The 13958-nt window shown below is 69.5% G+C and overlaps 1 protein-coding gene across 4 annotated transcripts; it reads left to right on the forward strand.

Annotated features, from left to right (window-relative positions):
- The first annotated feature begins 2323 nt into the window (after positions 1-2323).
- Positions 2324-13175, forward strand: PRKAG3 (protein kinase AMP-activated non-catalytic subunit gamma 3). 4 transcript variants are annotated; one of them, XR_010924186.1, is made up of 13 exons: positions 2324-2445; positions 5380-5419; positions 6016-6293; positions 6394-6475; positions 6911-6969; positions 7596-7641; positions 8040-8094; positions 8679-8805; positions 9825-9990; positions 10352-10389; positions 10689-10835; positions 11131-11311; positions 13064-13171. XR_010924186.1 is itself a non-coding variant. In XM_067570047.1 (13 exons), exons 1-13 carry the CDS (start codon positions 2440-2442, stop codon positions 13084-13086), a joined length of 1161 nt encoding a protein of 386 aa, XP_067426148.1. In that variant the 5' UTR covers positions 2324-2439; the 3' UTR covers positions 13087-13175. The 4 variants fall into 4 exon arrangements, 2 of the variants coding, with proteins under 2 accessions (XP_067426148.1, XP_067426149.1); XR_010924187.1 differs by having other exon boundaries at positions 10689-10823; XM_067570047.1 differs by having other exon boundaries at positions 11131-11224; positions 13064-13175.
- Positions 13176-13958: the final 783 nt, after the last annotated feature.

A 13958-nucleotide genomic window follows, 5' to 3' on the forward strand; every position in this document is an offset into this window, starting at 1 on the left:
CAGCCAAGAAGAGTTCGACTGGCATCTGCCCCTTGGGTTTTCTTTCCTTCCTCTTCACCCAGGGTGATTTCCCTAGCAGGGGCCCCCATCCTGCTGCTAGGACAGCCCCGCTCAGCTTCTCCCTCCCCTGAAACTGACCAGTCTGTTTCTGGACCTCACCTGGTTGGTTCCTGATCAGCCTGGAGCCTGCCCTGCTGCGTAGGGGAGAGGGCTGCCCCTCGTCCTGCCGGCACGCAGGAGTGCAGGGGTGTCCTGGCACCTCCCTTTGTGCTTGCTGAGCCCCTCGGATTAACCTCGCTGGTCGCTGGGCTTTGTAAAGGGAGAGCACGGCTGTCGGAGAACACGCACCCCGCAGGGCCAGACGCAGAGGTGGGGAGCGTCCACGGTGCCTGCTCACGCCATGAGAAGCTGCTCCGGCCCTTTCAAAACTCAGGCCCTTTGGTGTTCAGCCAGGGGAACGTGCTGTCAGGGGTGGGGTGAAGGCCACAAGTGTAACGGTTCCAAGCGGGTTTGATAAGCTCCTGGAGGATGGGTCCATCAATGGCTGGTAGCCAAGACAGTCAGACACACCCCCATGCTATGGGTGCCCCTAACCTCTGCCAGAAGCTGGGACTGGCCGACGGGATGGATTCACGCGATGATTCCCTGCTCTGTTCATTCCCTCTGCAGCCACTGTGGGAAGACAGGACGTGGGCTGGATGGACATTGGGCTGACCCAGTGCGGCCCTTCTTGTGCACCATGGAAATTAGGGGCATGGCCTGAAATCTGGGGCATGACTCCCATTCATTTCACTGGGAGAAGGACCCCACGGGGCCAGTGCTGGGCGAAGGCAGCGGAGTTGTTCCCTGCGACGTGTATTCCCCTGGCAACGCGCCGTCTCTGGCTCACGGCCACCAGGGACCAGGCCTGCTTTGCCCCGGCTCAGCCCGCACGAGGGGTTCGCTCCCTTCTCTGTTAGGGCAGTCCCTGCGCCCTGCCTGTTGCTCTCCAGTGTGGCTGTGGGTGCCTCAGGCCTCCCTCACCCCAGCCCTGCCTCGACTAGCCACCGCTTGTCTCAAACGACCTAAAATAGCGGCCAGGGTGAAAGCGGAGAAGCCTGGTCAGGTGTCCTCCCTCCCGCTCAAGGATTTCCCTCTCATACCAAGGGCCCTCTGCTTTGAGCTGGGGGGTGTCTTGCCAGCCTGCCCTTCCTTCTCCAATGGAAAATAGACCCTCCACCAGCACCCCGGCTTCCTGCCGCGGGCAGGCCCTGAGCGTGTTACAGGCCTGCACCAGGAGGGACGGTTCTGTGACACGACCAGGAGCCGGCATCTAGGAGGCACCGTTTGCCCGGGTCACACAGGACGTGTGGAGGTGGGGGCGGACGGAGTTTTCCGTAATGAAGTTTGTAGGTGCTCAGCGTGGGCCTGGGCGACAGCCCCTGCCCCCTTGGCAGCCTGCCGGGAGGCGAATGCCTGCTGGCGTTGGACACGAAGGATCCTACCCAACAACTCTCCCCCTTCTTCTGGGAAAGCCCACCTGGGCGGTCGGGCTATGGGCCTCGTGAACTGCCTCCATGTGCTTCCTTCTCCCGACGCTGGCCCCTAACCCCGCTTCTCTCGTCTACTGGAAACAGAGAGTCCCCGGTGCCCCTCACCTCGCAGTGCCCCCACGGCTCTCCATGTGCTTTACGAAGGTGGGGACCGGCACCCGTTTTACTGGGGACACTGAGGCACAGAGCCGCACAAGGGACTTACCCGTGCTCCCTCCTTGGGTCTGGAGCAGAAGCCAGGTCTGATGCTGGCGCCCTACCCACTCGCCCGCACTGCCTCCTGCTTCATCAATCTGAAGGCTAGACGGGGACATTCTGTGACCATCTACCCTGACCCCCGTGGCCCAGGCCCCCGGTAATTTCGGCACTGAGCGAGGGGGCGCGTCTTAGGAAGCTGTCCAGTCTTGACTCACGTGGCCAGGACCCACCCCTGTCCCTCGACGCTCTGTCCCAGCGGACCATCACCCGCCCTGCTCCATGTGCGCCTTTTTCCCAGTGTGCAATGGGCTCGCTGCCCCTTCCGGCCTCCAGATCGTTCGCCTGCTCCATCAGCAAGGCCTCGGCCCCGGCCCCGGCCGCTCGCTAGCGGGGAAGACGCGCAGCTGCGTTCTTCCTCCGGCCTTCGCCGCTCTTGGCTCCTGCCCTTGCTGCTGTCAGCGCGGCTGGCTTGCTGTGCGGGGCAGGAGGTTATTCGAAGCCGGGAGGGATGCTTCCAAAAATAGCTCCCCAGCCCCAGCCAAGCCCACAGAAAGCAGCAGGGCAGCGCAGGGAAAACGAGGAGGCCGGGGAGGGGAATGGGGAGAGCAATTAGCCGAGCCCCCTGAGCAGGACGCCTGGACCAGCAGGGCTCGCAGGAGGAAGGAAGGAGCAGCGGCCGGGCAGCCAGGAGCTGTGGTAATGCAGGGGGATGCAGGTAATGCGGCCGGCAGGGCCGGGGCAGGGCCACTGAGCCGGGCTGGGCTCCCCGGCCTGGCTCCAGCCCGGATGATCCGCCCGGTCCCTGCAGGCCCAGGAATCCCTGCAGCCTGCCCGGCTGCAAGCGCTAGCAGGTGCTGGGCCTGGGCGGAGGGGTCTGCCCCTGCCTGGGGGGCCCGTTGGGAGCGTGCGTCACCCCTTTGGCATTCCCTGCGGCGGGGGCGGGGGGAGGGAGCTGGCAGCGCGCAGGGTCCCACGCGGCCCTGCTCAGGGCGTGCAGCTGCGGCGAGCCGGGGGCGCAGCCGGGCACTGGCTGAGGTGGGGCTGGGCGCCCCCGGGGCCGGCTCTGCAGGTCAGCGCCAGAGCAGCAAGCTGGGAACCCCTGGACCTTTCAGCCGGCCGTGAGCCGGTCTCTCCTGGGCAACCCTACAATAACAAAGCAGCGCGCCCCTCCCCCGGCCACCCTACAATACAAACCAGCACGCCCAGCCCCACGTGACCCTACAACAACAAACCAGCGCGCCCCTCCCCCAGCCACCCTACAATACAAACCAGCACGCCCATCCTCCGGAGACCCTACGATAACAAACCAGCGCGTGCACGAGCCGGCAGCCGCCATCCCCACCGCCCTCTGCCTCGTGGGCCCCCCTCCCCCCCCGGCATTTCATCTCCTCTGCAGCCCCCTCACTCCTCCCCGGCCCCTCCTGTCTCTTCCCCCCAGACTCGGCCCAGCCACCGACCGTACCCCCCCGGCCCCAGCCCCGGCTCCCCTGCTCGCTGCAGGTTAATAGCCCGGTGCAAACCCTGCCTCCGTCCACCCCTGGCTCCTGCCAAACCGGGGGGGACTGTGGGGGCGGGGGGGTCGTCTCAGCTTGGAGCCGACCCGGCCAGAGCCACCCCCCGCTTCGCTCTGGGCTTGGAGAGCCGGGGTCGGGCCCCGGGCGGTGCTGAGCACCCTGGGGGTGTCACGGGGCCGGGCCGGAGCTCGGAGACGGAGGGCAAGAGGAAGGGAAAGCCGTGGGGGGCTGTCCCAGGCCAGCCAGCCCCCAAACACCCCCAGCTCCACCTGTCCGTCTGTCCCCAAACACCCCCAGCTCCACCTGTCCGTCTGCCCCCAAACACCCCCAGCTCCACCTGTCCGTCTGCCCCCAAACACCCCCAGCTCCACCTGTCCGTCTGTCCCCAAACACCCCCAGCTCCACCTGTCCGTCTGTCCCCAAACACCCCCATCTCCATCTGTCCCTCCGTCCCCAAACACCCCCATCGCCATCTGTCCCTCCGTCCCCAAACACCCCCAGCTCCACCTGTCCGTCTGTCCCCAAACACCCCCAGCTCCACCTGTCCGTCCGTCCCCAAACACCCGCCTCCACCTGTCCCCTCTGCCTGTCTCACCGAGCCGGGCGTGTTTCGCGGGTGGCGCTAACGCACGGTGCAGTCCCCAGGCCTGACCCGCTGGGACGCTCGGGGAGCCCCTCCCTGCCCCGCAGCCGAGCGCCGGGGGCAGCTCGAGATTTGCCTGTGGCCCCGTCTGTCTGTCCCCAGGCCCACCTCTCTGGCTGTCCATCCGTCCCCAGTCTCTGTCCGTCCCGTCCACCTCCCGTCTGTCTGTCTAGCCCTGCCTCCCCCCCTCTGTTGCAGGGCTCTGTTTCATTCAGCTCCCTGCAGGCCCCAGGGAGCGTCCGTGAGTCCATCTGCTCCAGCGGACAGGTGTCTGCCTGCCCGGCGTCGCCCCACGGGCCCGTCCCAGCGGCGCGGGTGCCCGGGGAATGCCGGGCCCCCGCCTGACACTCTATCTGCCCCGGGGGGCCGGGCAGCAGGGCGGCAGGCCCAGAATAGCAGTGGCAGCGCGGGGACCGGCATGGAGCAGCTCGCAGCCCCGGCTGGGCGGCAGGTAGGGGAGGGAACCGGGGGGCGTGGGAGATGGGCTCGCAGCTCTGCTCTGGGCCCCTCCTGTGGCCAGGCCAGCGCTCGGCCTGGGGGACTTCCTGTCCCAAACTGCGCCCACCCGCGTCCGGCTTCTGTCAGCCCTGCCGGACCCGCTTCTCCTGCACCCCCGAGGCCCCTGTGTGCCCCTGCCCCCCCTTCTCTCCTCCTGCAGCCACCCCCTGGCGTCTCCCCGCACCCGTCCCACCCCTTCTCCCCGACATGTGGCCCCCCAGCTGCTCCCCGTTGCCCCTGCCTGCCCTGCCCTGTCCAGCCCGTGTCCCTGGGGCGGGCGCTCCAGGACGGCAGCTGCGATTCCCATCCCAGCTCAGTTTACTCTGCCCTTGGCACAGGCGTGGAACAGCAGCGCGGTGAGAACCTGACACCCGCGGGCATTGCCCAGGCCAGGGTTTTCCCTGCTGGGGCGTGCCGGCCCGCTCTGTTATTGTAGGGTGCCCTGCAGCGCCGGCCTGCGCACGCTGGTTTGTTGTTGTAGGGTGCCCCATTCCCTGCCGCCTGAGCCAGCCAGATCGCAGCCGGCACCCCGAGAAGGGACAGGCCCCCTGCCCCATTCCCAGCCTCCCCCCTCTGCAGAGCTGGCGTCGGAGCCCTGGGCCCGGCTGGCGTGTGCCCGAACTGCCCGGCCCGCGCCCCGGCAGGCCCGTGGGGCAGGGAGCTGGCCTCTCTCCGCTGCAGCCCCCCGGGCAGCGTGTCCCAGCCTGGCGCCACCCAGCCCAGCCCTACCCAGCGCCAGAGGGGCCGGCTGTGGCAGGGGGGAGCTGGCGATGCCCCCGGCTCGGGCGTGCTGGGATGCAGGCTCGGAGCCGTGGCCAGGGGCCTGCGTTGGGCTGGGGCTGGCGGGCCGGGGCCCGATGCCCTGTGGGGGTTTGCGGCTGCCACGCTCCGGTGTCCCGGGGTCGGGCGCGGGTGCCCCGGGCTGGCGGGCAAGGCAGGGGCTGGCTTTTGTTTCTGCTCACAGCCCCGCCGATTTCTCTCCCCCCACCCCCAGGTACAGCCGCCGACCCGGTGTCTCCGCTCAGAGGACGCAGGTGGGTAGGGGGCTGGCTGGAGGGGGGGCTGGCCGAGGGGGGGGGCACGGAGCGGCGTCGCTCATCTGTGCGGTGAAGGCGTCGCGTCTCAGCCCCCACGTCCCGGGGCAGCAGCGTCAGCCGCTAAACGACGGCGCCCGATGGCGAAAACCGCCTGGCGTGGGGCTGAATTACTCCTGCCCTTGGGCCTGCCCCACGCGTAGCTCCCCCAGGGCCCCTCACTCCCATCCCGCAGCCCCTCCCGCCCAGGCCTGGGGTCCCCTCCACCCCCACACTGCTCTGCCGCCGCCCCTCACTCCTTTCACTCCGGCGGGCCCCTTTCCCGGCTGGGACAACCCTTCTGGACTCAGCTCGGGGGCTCAGTTCCCCCCCCCCCCCTCGGCGCTCTGGGGGCCCTGGCGCAGCCCGTGGCACGTCCGTCTGGGCCGGGAACGTCCCGGGACCCAGTGAGACGCCAGCTTCTCAAGGGGGGAGACAGCGGCAAATGCCCCGGGGGGGGGGCCCTGGTGCCGTCCTGCCCTTCCCCCCACCCGCCCCTTTGAGGGACCCGCTGGCGCTCGGGGCTGGCGTCCCAGCGGGTGACCTCGCCCCGCTAGGGCCGCGCGTGGAGCCGGACGCCAGGATGACGGGCTCCGACCCGGGCGCCGACGCCAGGGAGGCAGGGCCTGAGGCCGGTGCGACGGGCCCCGCTGCCATGACCCTGGACCCAGGTGCCAACAGCCTCCCTTGGCGCCCCGAGAGCCTGCGCCTGTGCCCGGGGGCCGCATTCCAGGGCCCCGACGCCGAGCCCTACATGCATTTCCTGAGACACCGCCGCTGCTACGAGACCATCCCCACCAGCTCCAAGCTGCTGGTCTTCGACACCACGCTGCAGGTCAGGGCCGAGGGGGGCCGAGGGGCCCCAGGGTGGGGCAAAGGGGGGACTGCTCCCCCCCCCGCCATGCGGTCTCACGGCCCCTCTGCTCGGCTTGCAGATGAAGAAAGCCTTCCTGGCGCTGGTGGCCAACGGGGTGCGGGCGGCCCCGCTCTGGGACAGCGCGCGGCAGTGCTTCGTGGGTGAGTGCCGCGGGCGGGGGGCGGGGAGCTCGGGGGGCCAGCGGGGCAGCGAGGCTGGGCCCGGGCCATGGCAGCCTCGGCTGGCCACGGAGGCCCCGAACCAGGGACCGGAGATGCCCGAGTCCCGGGGATCTCAGCGGTGCCCCCCCCGGATGCCCAGCGCGGCGCGGGACCCTCCCACGCGAAGCTCCCGCGCTCTCTGCCTGCCCCTGGAGCCAGCTGGTCGGTGGCTGCTGGCACAGGGTGGGGCTGGTTCACCCCCGGACGGCAGGCCCCTGCCTGGCCCCGTTTCTGGCTCAGCGGGGCATGGTATGGGGAGCTGCGGGTGCCACTGCCCAGGCGGTAGGTGCCCCATGGGACGGCCCAGCCGCTGGGGAACGGCCTGTACCCTGCCCTGTTTCCAGCCCGTCCCAGCTGCCCCCCGTCTCCCTGCAGGGATGCTGACCATCACGGATTTCATCAACATCCTGCACCGCTACTACCGGTCTCCGCTGGTGAGCTGCCCTCTGCCCCGCGGCTGGGGGACGGGGCCTCTCCCGGGGAGGGGGCACGGAAGCAGCCGCTCGTGGGGCAGGCGGGACGTCCCCGGCGCGTGCGGAGCTGAGTTCCCGGCGTGGGGAGCCGGGCGGAGCTGGCTGGATCAGCGGGAGCACTGGAGGCAGAGCGTCTCCCCCGGGCAGAGCCGGCCGGCCGGGGAACGATCCCTTTGGGTCCCGTGGCCCAGCACTGACCGCTGGGGGGGGAGACTTGCACCGTCCGGAGCCAGCCACGGTGGGAGGTGGGAGGCCGGGCTAGATGGGCCCGTGGTCCCTCCCGCTCTGGCTAGCCACGGGTAGGTCTGTCTGGGTGCCCGGCCCCTGGGCTCTGCGTCCCCGGCACGGCCCAGCTGCCAGTTTTGGCTCATCTGATGCCAAGGGAGGGACGTGTTGTCGTCCCGCTGAAGTCCCTGCTGGGAGTCACGCACCCGAAGGCGGCCCCCAACCAGAGGCAGCTCCCCGGGGCCCCCCCCGACGGGCCCTGCGACCCCCGCCCTGCCTCCCCAGGGCCTTCCCCGCGGGTCCCTTTGTCGCCGGGCTGGGGCACGCTGTGTCCCTCACCCCCACCCCTCCCTGCGCTGCAGGTGCAGATCTACGAGCTGGAAGAGCATAAAATCGAGACCTGGAGAGGTAGGCGGGAGATCGGGCGGGGTGGGGGGGGGTGTCCGGTGGGGGGGCCAGGGAGGCATGTGTAGGGCTGGGGGTGTGGCGGGTGATGTGGAGAGGGTGGGGGGTGGTGGTGGTAGGGGCAGCGGGGGTTATGGGTCTTTCACTCACCGGATTCCACCCCCCGGGCCCTGACCCCTCGCGGGTGCCCCGTGGGCCTGGGGCTGTAGGTCAGTAGCCCCAACCTGTCCCACTGCCTGACACCTGCCTCCTGCGTCCTGCCAGCTGGCAAAGACCCTGCCCCCGCAGAGACAGACCCCAGACCCCCTGCTTGCCTCCTCTGCCCTCAACCCCTAGATCACCCCCTCCCCCCCTCCCCTGGGCCCTCGACCCCCGGATCACCCCCTCTGCTTCCTTTCCAGAGGTCTATCTGCAAGCGTCCTTGAAGCCCCTGGTCTCCATCGCCCCCAATGACAGGTAAACATCCCCCCCAGCCACATGGGGGGGGGCACCGATGTGGGGGGCATGGCTGTGGGCTGGCTGCTCCCACTGTAGACCCACTGGCTGCCCCAGCTGGAGCCTGCTGGGGCCCGGGTTCCATGTGCCCCCCATGGCAGGCGCAGCCCCTATGGCCACGCTGGTGTGTGGCCGTCAGGGAGCGTGGGAGCCTGGCTGGGGTGGGTGGGAGCACGGGGGGCTGGGACGTGCCGTCTGCCCCTAGGGAAGGAGGGTGGGGGGGATCCCAGAGTGGGGGTGTGGGGGGGAGAAGGGCCAGTTTGGGGGGTGGGATATGAGCGTTGGGGGTGGGCGGTTGGGAGATGAGGGGCGAGGCTAAGAAACAACCCAGGCGTCCGGGCAGGGAGTGAGACGGGGGCAGGAGGGAGCAGCTGCCCCAGTCCCTGGTATTACCCTGGCGTGCGCTGACTGTCCCCCAGCCCCACCACCGCCTGTCCCCCAGCCCCACCACCGTCCGTCTGTCCCCCAGCCCCACCACCGCCTGTCCCCCAGCCCCACCACCGTCCGCCTGTCCCCCAGCCCCACCGTCTGTCTGTCTCCTCCAGCCTCTTTGAGGCCGTCTACTCCCTGATCAAGAACAAGATTCACCGGCTGCCAGTGGTGGAGCCCGTCTCGGGCAACGTGCTGCACATCCTGACCCACAAGCGCATCCTCAAGTTCCTCCACCTCTTCGTGAGTGCGGCTGGGGTGGGCGCCTTGCTGAGCCAGCCCCACCCTGGAGGGCGGGCGTGGGGGGGTCTGGGAGCGCGGCGTCCCCGTGCGGGCAGCTCTGCCCCGGTGCCCAGCTCGCCGTGCTCGCGGGGGCCGGCGTGCGGGGCGGGGCGGCGGAGGGGCCAGCTGCTTGTGTGGCCTGGCGCACGCCTGGACCATGGTGAGGACAGTGTGTGCACACGGGCGTGGCTCAGTCTGTGTGTAGATGGGCACATGCACACGCCCCACTCCCCCCGTGTGCTGCATGCAGGCGGGTTGTGTTCGCATGTTGTGTGTGTGTGTGTGTGCAGGGTGCATCCGGGCTGTGTGTGTGTGCATGTGGGTTGTGTTTGCATGTTTTGTGTGTGTGTGTGTGTGTGTGTGTATGCGTCCGGGCTGTGTGTGTGTGTGTGTGCATTTTGTGTGTGTGTGTGCATGCAGGTGTGCATGTTGTGTGTGTGTGTGTGTGTGTGTGTATGCAATGTGTGTGTGTGTGTGCACTGTGTGTGTGTGTGTGTGCATGCGGGTTGTGTGTGCGCGTCCGGGGTGTGTGTGTATGCAATGTGTGTGTGTGTGTGTGTGTGTGTGTGTGTGTGTGCCTGCATGTGTGTGTGTGTGTGTGTGCACTGTGTGTGTGTGTGTGTGTGTGGTTGTGTGTGCGCGTCCGGGGTGTGTGTGTATGCACTGTGTGTGTGTGTGTGTGCATGCGGGTTGTGTGTGTATGCAGTGTGTGTGTGTGCATGCGGGTTGTGTGTGTGTGTGGGGGGCTGTGTGCTCACTGGCTACAATGTGCTTTTGCCGGGGGCCCAGGGCACTGCAGTTTGGGGGTGGGGGCGTCGCCTTGTGCTGCCCGGCCGGGGGCCCAGGGCACTGCGGGGTCTGAGCCCGGAGGGCAAACCCGATCCCGGCCCCGCCCGGCTGTGCTGCTTCCTGAGCGGGGTCCCTCGGCGTGCGCCCGTGCCCGGGAGCTGCCCCCGATGGCTGCCCTTCTCCTGCCCCAGGGGGCTGCGCTGCCCAGGCCGCGGTTCCTGCAGGGAACCATCCAGGAGCTGGGCGTCGGCACCTTCCGGGACGTGGCCATGGTTCTGGAGACGGCGCCCGTCTACTCTGCCCTGGAGATCTTCGTCGACCGCCGGGTCTCGGCCCTGCCCGTCGTCAACGAAGCGGGTACTGCCAGAGAGACCGGGGGGTCCCCGGGCAGCCCGTCCCCCCGACCTCGCCCATCCCTGCTCGCCTCCACCTCCTGGGTCCCCCCCTCTGGGCTGCGCCCTCCTTGGACCCCCCCAACCCACGGCCCCCTGAGCACCCGCCGTGCCACGCCCACCCCCGCGCAGCAGCCCCACCGGCGTCTCGCCCCGATTCGTGGCTCGCGCCCGGAATTGCAGTAGGAACCGGGGCTGCTCGGCTCAGGCGGACGCACCTCTGCCCTTGCCTCGCTGTCTTCACCACGCCCTGCCTGCCCCTCGGACCCCATGGCCCCCCCAACCGCCCTGCCAGTAACCCCCCTGCTCTCTGGCTCTCATTCTAGGGGAGGTCGTGGGCCTGTACTCCAGGTTCGACGTGATCGTAAGTAGCGCTTCTGGGGGCCGGCTCATGTCGTCGCCCCCCCGCCCCTTTCCCCGGTGTGGCCCCCCCCCCCCCCCCCCCAGAGAGCTGGGCCAGGATCCCTCCCCCACCACCACAATGCAGCCACCTCTGGGGCGGAGCGTGGCGGCTGTGTCACAGCGCACGAGCTTGGCCGGGGGGGGGGGGGAGGGGAAGTGAAGGAGAATCGCCACGCTCAGGCTGGGGGGATAGTGGGGCAGCAGAGACAGCGGGGCTAATGCCCGGGGCCCTGACGTGGCCGTCTGCCCCTCGCCCCCCAGCACCTGGCGGCCCAGAAGACCTACAACAACCTGGACATGAGTGTGCGGGAGGCGCTGAAGCGGCGCACGGTCTGCCTGGAGGGGGTGCTCGCCTGCCACCCCCACGAGACCGGGGGCGACGTCATCGACCGCATCGTAAGGGAACAGGTAGGGCGGGGGTGGGGGTCCCTGTCCCTTCCCTCCCCCCCCCCCGGCGTCCCCTCCCCTCCCGCGAGCCTGCTCCCGGGTGGGCTACGGCCCTGGCCTCGCCTCGCCGCCCCCAGACTCCAGTGCTGACCCCCTGGCCCCTCCCACCCCCTCTCGCTGACCCCGGTCCCCTCTGACGCCAGCCCCCGCACCCCCCTACTGGTGGACCCCGAGCCTGCCCCATGATGCCCCCCCCCCGGCCCCGCCACCCCCGCTGCCCCGTGGGTGAGGCTGACGGGTCTCGCTCGGCCGGCAGGTCCATCGCCTGGTCCTGGTGGACCAGCAGAACCGCCCGCGGGGCATCGTCTCCCTCTCCGACATCCTCCAGGCCCTGGTGCTGACGCCCGCAGGTATCGATGCTCTTAACTCTTAAGCCCGCGACGCTCCGGCCTTGCTCCATTTGCACCCTCCGTTTTCTCCGCTTCTCTCCGGCTCAGGTAGGCTCAGCCCCCAGCCGCCCCCTTCCCCTGCTGCTCGCTGCCGCCTTGCCACCCCGGCCGGCCCGGGGACACGGGGCACGCGCCCGGCTCGCTCGCCAGGTCTGTATTTCTCGCCGGCGCCCGGGGCTGGCCTAAAAAACCTGGCGTCTGGTCACGGCCGGGGTCTCCGCCCCACGTCCGCTGGACTCTGCACTCCTGCAAAGCACGGGGTGTGTGTGTGTGTGTGTGTGTGTGTGTGCGCGCGCGCCAAAATCAGCCCCTCCTGGCAGGGCTGGCCCTGCAGTCTGTGGGCCCCCTGCCTCCATCTCCTGCAGCCGCGGACCGGGCTGTGGTCCCCCGCTTGGCACAGGGATGTTTGCTGCCCCCGGACCGGCCGCGTCCCTTTCATCCGTGAGCTCTTTGGGTTTCGTTCCTCGCCTGCGGCCCGGCTGGGGCCCAGCGAAGACGCAGCTGTAACCTGAGGCCGTTACTGTGAGGGGGGGGCAGGATCTGCCGCAATGAACAGCGTCAGAACCGGAGCCAGCCCCCTCCCTGCCCCCGGCCCTCTGGCCGTGCCCCCGCCGGATGGCCACGGCGCCCAGTGCCAGCAGCACGCGGAGACGCTCCCCGACCGCGGCGTCTCGCCCTTCTGGCACGGCTGGCCCCACAGCCTGCAGGCCCCCCCAGGGCAGAGTGGGTGCAGCGAGCAGGCAGCGCGCCCGGCTGGGGGGGCATCTATGCTGGCATCCTGGGGGGGGGGGCTCCCAAAAGACGGGAGGCTTTGAAATCAGGCTGGCTGGGCCAGGCCATTTGGGCTAGGCTGGCGTGGGGCTCACCTGGGCGTACAGGGCCGTCAGGGTCCCGGGAGGTACGTGCCCCCCCCCACCTGTTCGGTAGCTGCCTTGTTTTCTCACCTGGCTGGGCACGGGCAGGGCTAGGGCCCCGCGGCTGCATGCGCTTGCTGGCGGCTCTGCGGGCGGCCAAGTGGCTTGGCTCCGGAGCAACCTGGTGGCCGAATCCCCCCCAATGCTGCAGGGCCTTTCCTCCAGCACGCGCCCACCTCGCTGGCCGCCCGGCTGCACCTCTGTTGCCATGGTGTCATTTCTTGCTTGTTGCACCCCACCCCCGGCTGCCTGTATCCGGGACCCCCCCCCCCCTCCACTTCGGCCAGTCAGCTCAGGACGGGTGCCCCGGGGTGGGCAGTGAATGGCTGGGTGGCCTGGGGGACGGGGTGGAGGGACGCAGGCCGGGTACTGGCCCAGGCAGGTGGGGGACGAATGGCTTGAACCCGGCGGCCCTGCTTGTAACCTGGCTGCAAGTGGGGGAGTCCCCCGGGGGGTGGTGACAGCCTGGGGCCAGGTGGGAGCCGTAGCCAAGGGGAAGGGCTGGTTTCTGGCCTGCCCGGCATCTTTAATCCAGCGACCCCTGAGCTCTGTGGCGGCGCAGGGCTGGGCTCTGGCACCGAGGTCACACCAGAGCCAAGGCGCACATGGGGGCGGACGGCGCGGGCGGGATTTGCCAGGCCCATGTGTCGCCCTGAGCCGCGGCATGTGTGCAGCCAATGGGCGCTACCTGGCCCGGTGCAAATCCTAGCCCGCGTCCTGCAGGCTGGGCCCGCTAGCCCTGAGCAGGAGGGTGCGTCCCCGGCCTGTGGTGGGTGCCTGGAGACACAGAGAGAGATGGGGGGTCGCAGGACAGGGTCCCCTGGCAGCAGCGGGTGCAGGGAGACCCACAGGATCCAGCTCACCCCCCCGCCCTGGTTTTCTGCAGGCATCGACCGACGCTCGCTCTGAAGGCGCCAGGAACCGCCGCTTCCATGCCCGCCTGGCTGGCCCTGGGTGCGGCCCGGGGCCTGGCCGGTGACGCCGCTTCTGGGACGGTCTTTGCCTCGGGGGGGGGGGGGGGGAGGGAAAACTCAGCCCTGCAGACGCAGACATGGCGCCGCGCCCTGGCACACGTTTGGGGGGGGGGGGGCAGGGGGGATGCTTGGCTTGGAGCCTGGCCAGGGCTGGCCAAGGGATGCGCAGACAGTCCCCACTGGGCGGGGGGCAGGAGATGCAGGTAAAGCGAAGCTCACGTGGCCTGGGCGATGCCCACAAAGTCCAGGCCCCCCACCGACCTCCCAGACCCCCCCACTGACCACCCGTGCCCCCCACCGACCTCCCGTGCCCCCCAGCCTTTTTCCAGGCCAAAGCGCTTCTCTCGGCTCGGCTCCGGTTCGGCTCAGCTGTGCCCGCGGGCGCTGGAGCTGGTGCATGTAACGCCCCCGAGAGACCGGGACGAATAAAACCTGCCCCTTTGCCCAATGTCTCGTACCTCGCCACGGTGTTTGTTTGCTACTTTGTTATCGTAGGGGCACTCGGGTGTGCCCCCCCCCACGTTATTGTAGGGTAGCCCACGGGGGGGGGGGAGTGGCCAGGCCACGCTGGCTGGGGGGACGTTGGCGCTGGGTGGTGCTTGCACTGGTTTGTTATTGTAGGGTTGCTGGTGAGCCCCCGGGCGCCACGCACTGTCCTCCTCACGCTGACCGTGTGAACGCATCCCTCGCCGGGCACCAGGCTGCCTGTCCTCACTGCTGCCCCGCGCCCCGGCCCGGCCGTACCCACCCACCCACCGACCCGCTGCACCGCGCCTCGCGCCCACACTGAGCCCGGGCACCTGGTAG

Source organism: Emydura macquarii, unplaced genomic scaffold (genome assembly GCF_026122565.2).
Source record: "Emydura macquarii macquarii isolate MOO-44397 ecotype Brisbane River unplaced genomic scaffold, CSIRO-AGI_Emac_v2 contig_2988, whole genome shotgun sequence".
Taxonomy (NCBI): domain Eukaryota; kingdom Metazoa; phylum Chordata; order Testudines; family Chelidae; genus Emydura; species Emydura macquarii.

Excerpts from the sequence above, each read along its gene's own strand:
- PRKAG3 (XM_067570047.1), top strand. Across the intron at positions 5,420-6,015 it reads TCTCCGCTCAGAGGACGCAG|GGCCGCGCGTGGAGCCGGAC; the intron begins GTGGGTAGGGGG and ends TCGCCCCGCTAG. Across the intron at positions 8,806-9,824 it reads TCAAGTTCCTCCACCTCTTC|GGGGCTGCGCTGCCCAGGCC; the intron begins GTGAGTGCGGCT and ends CTCCTGCCCCAG.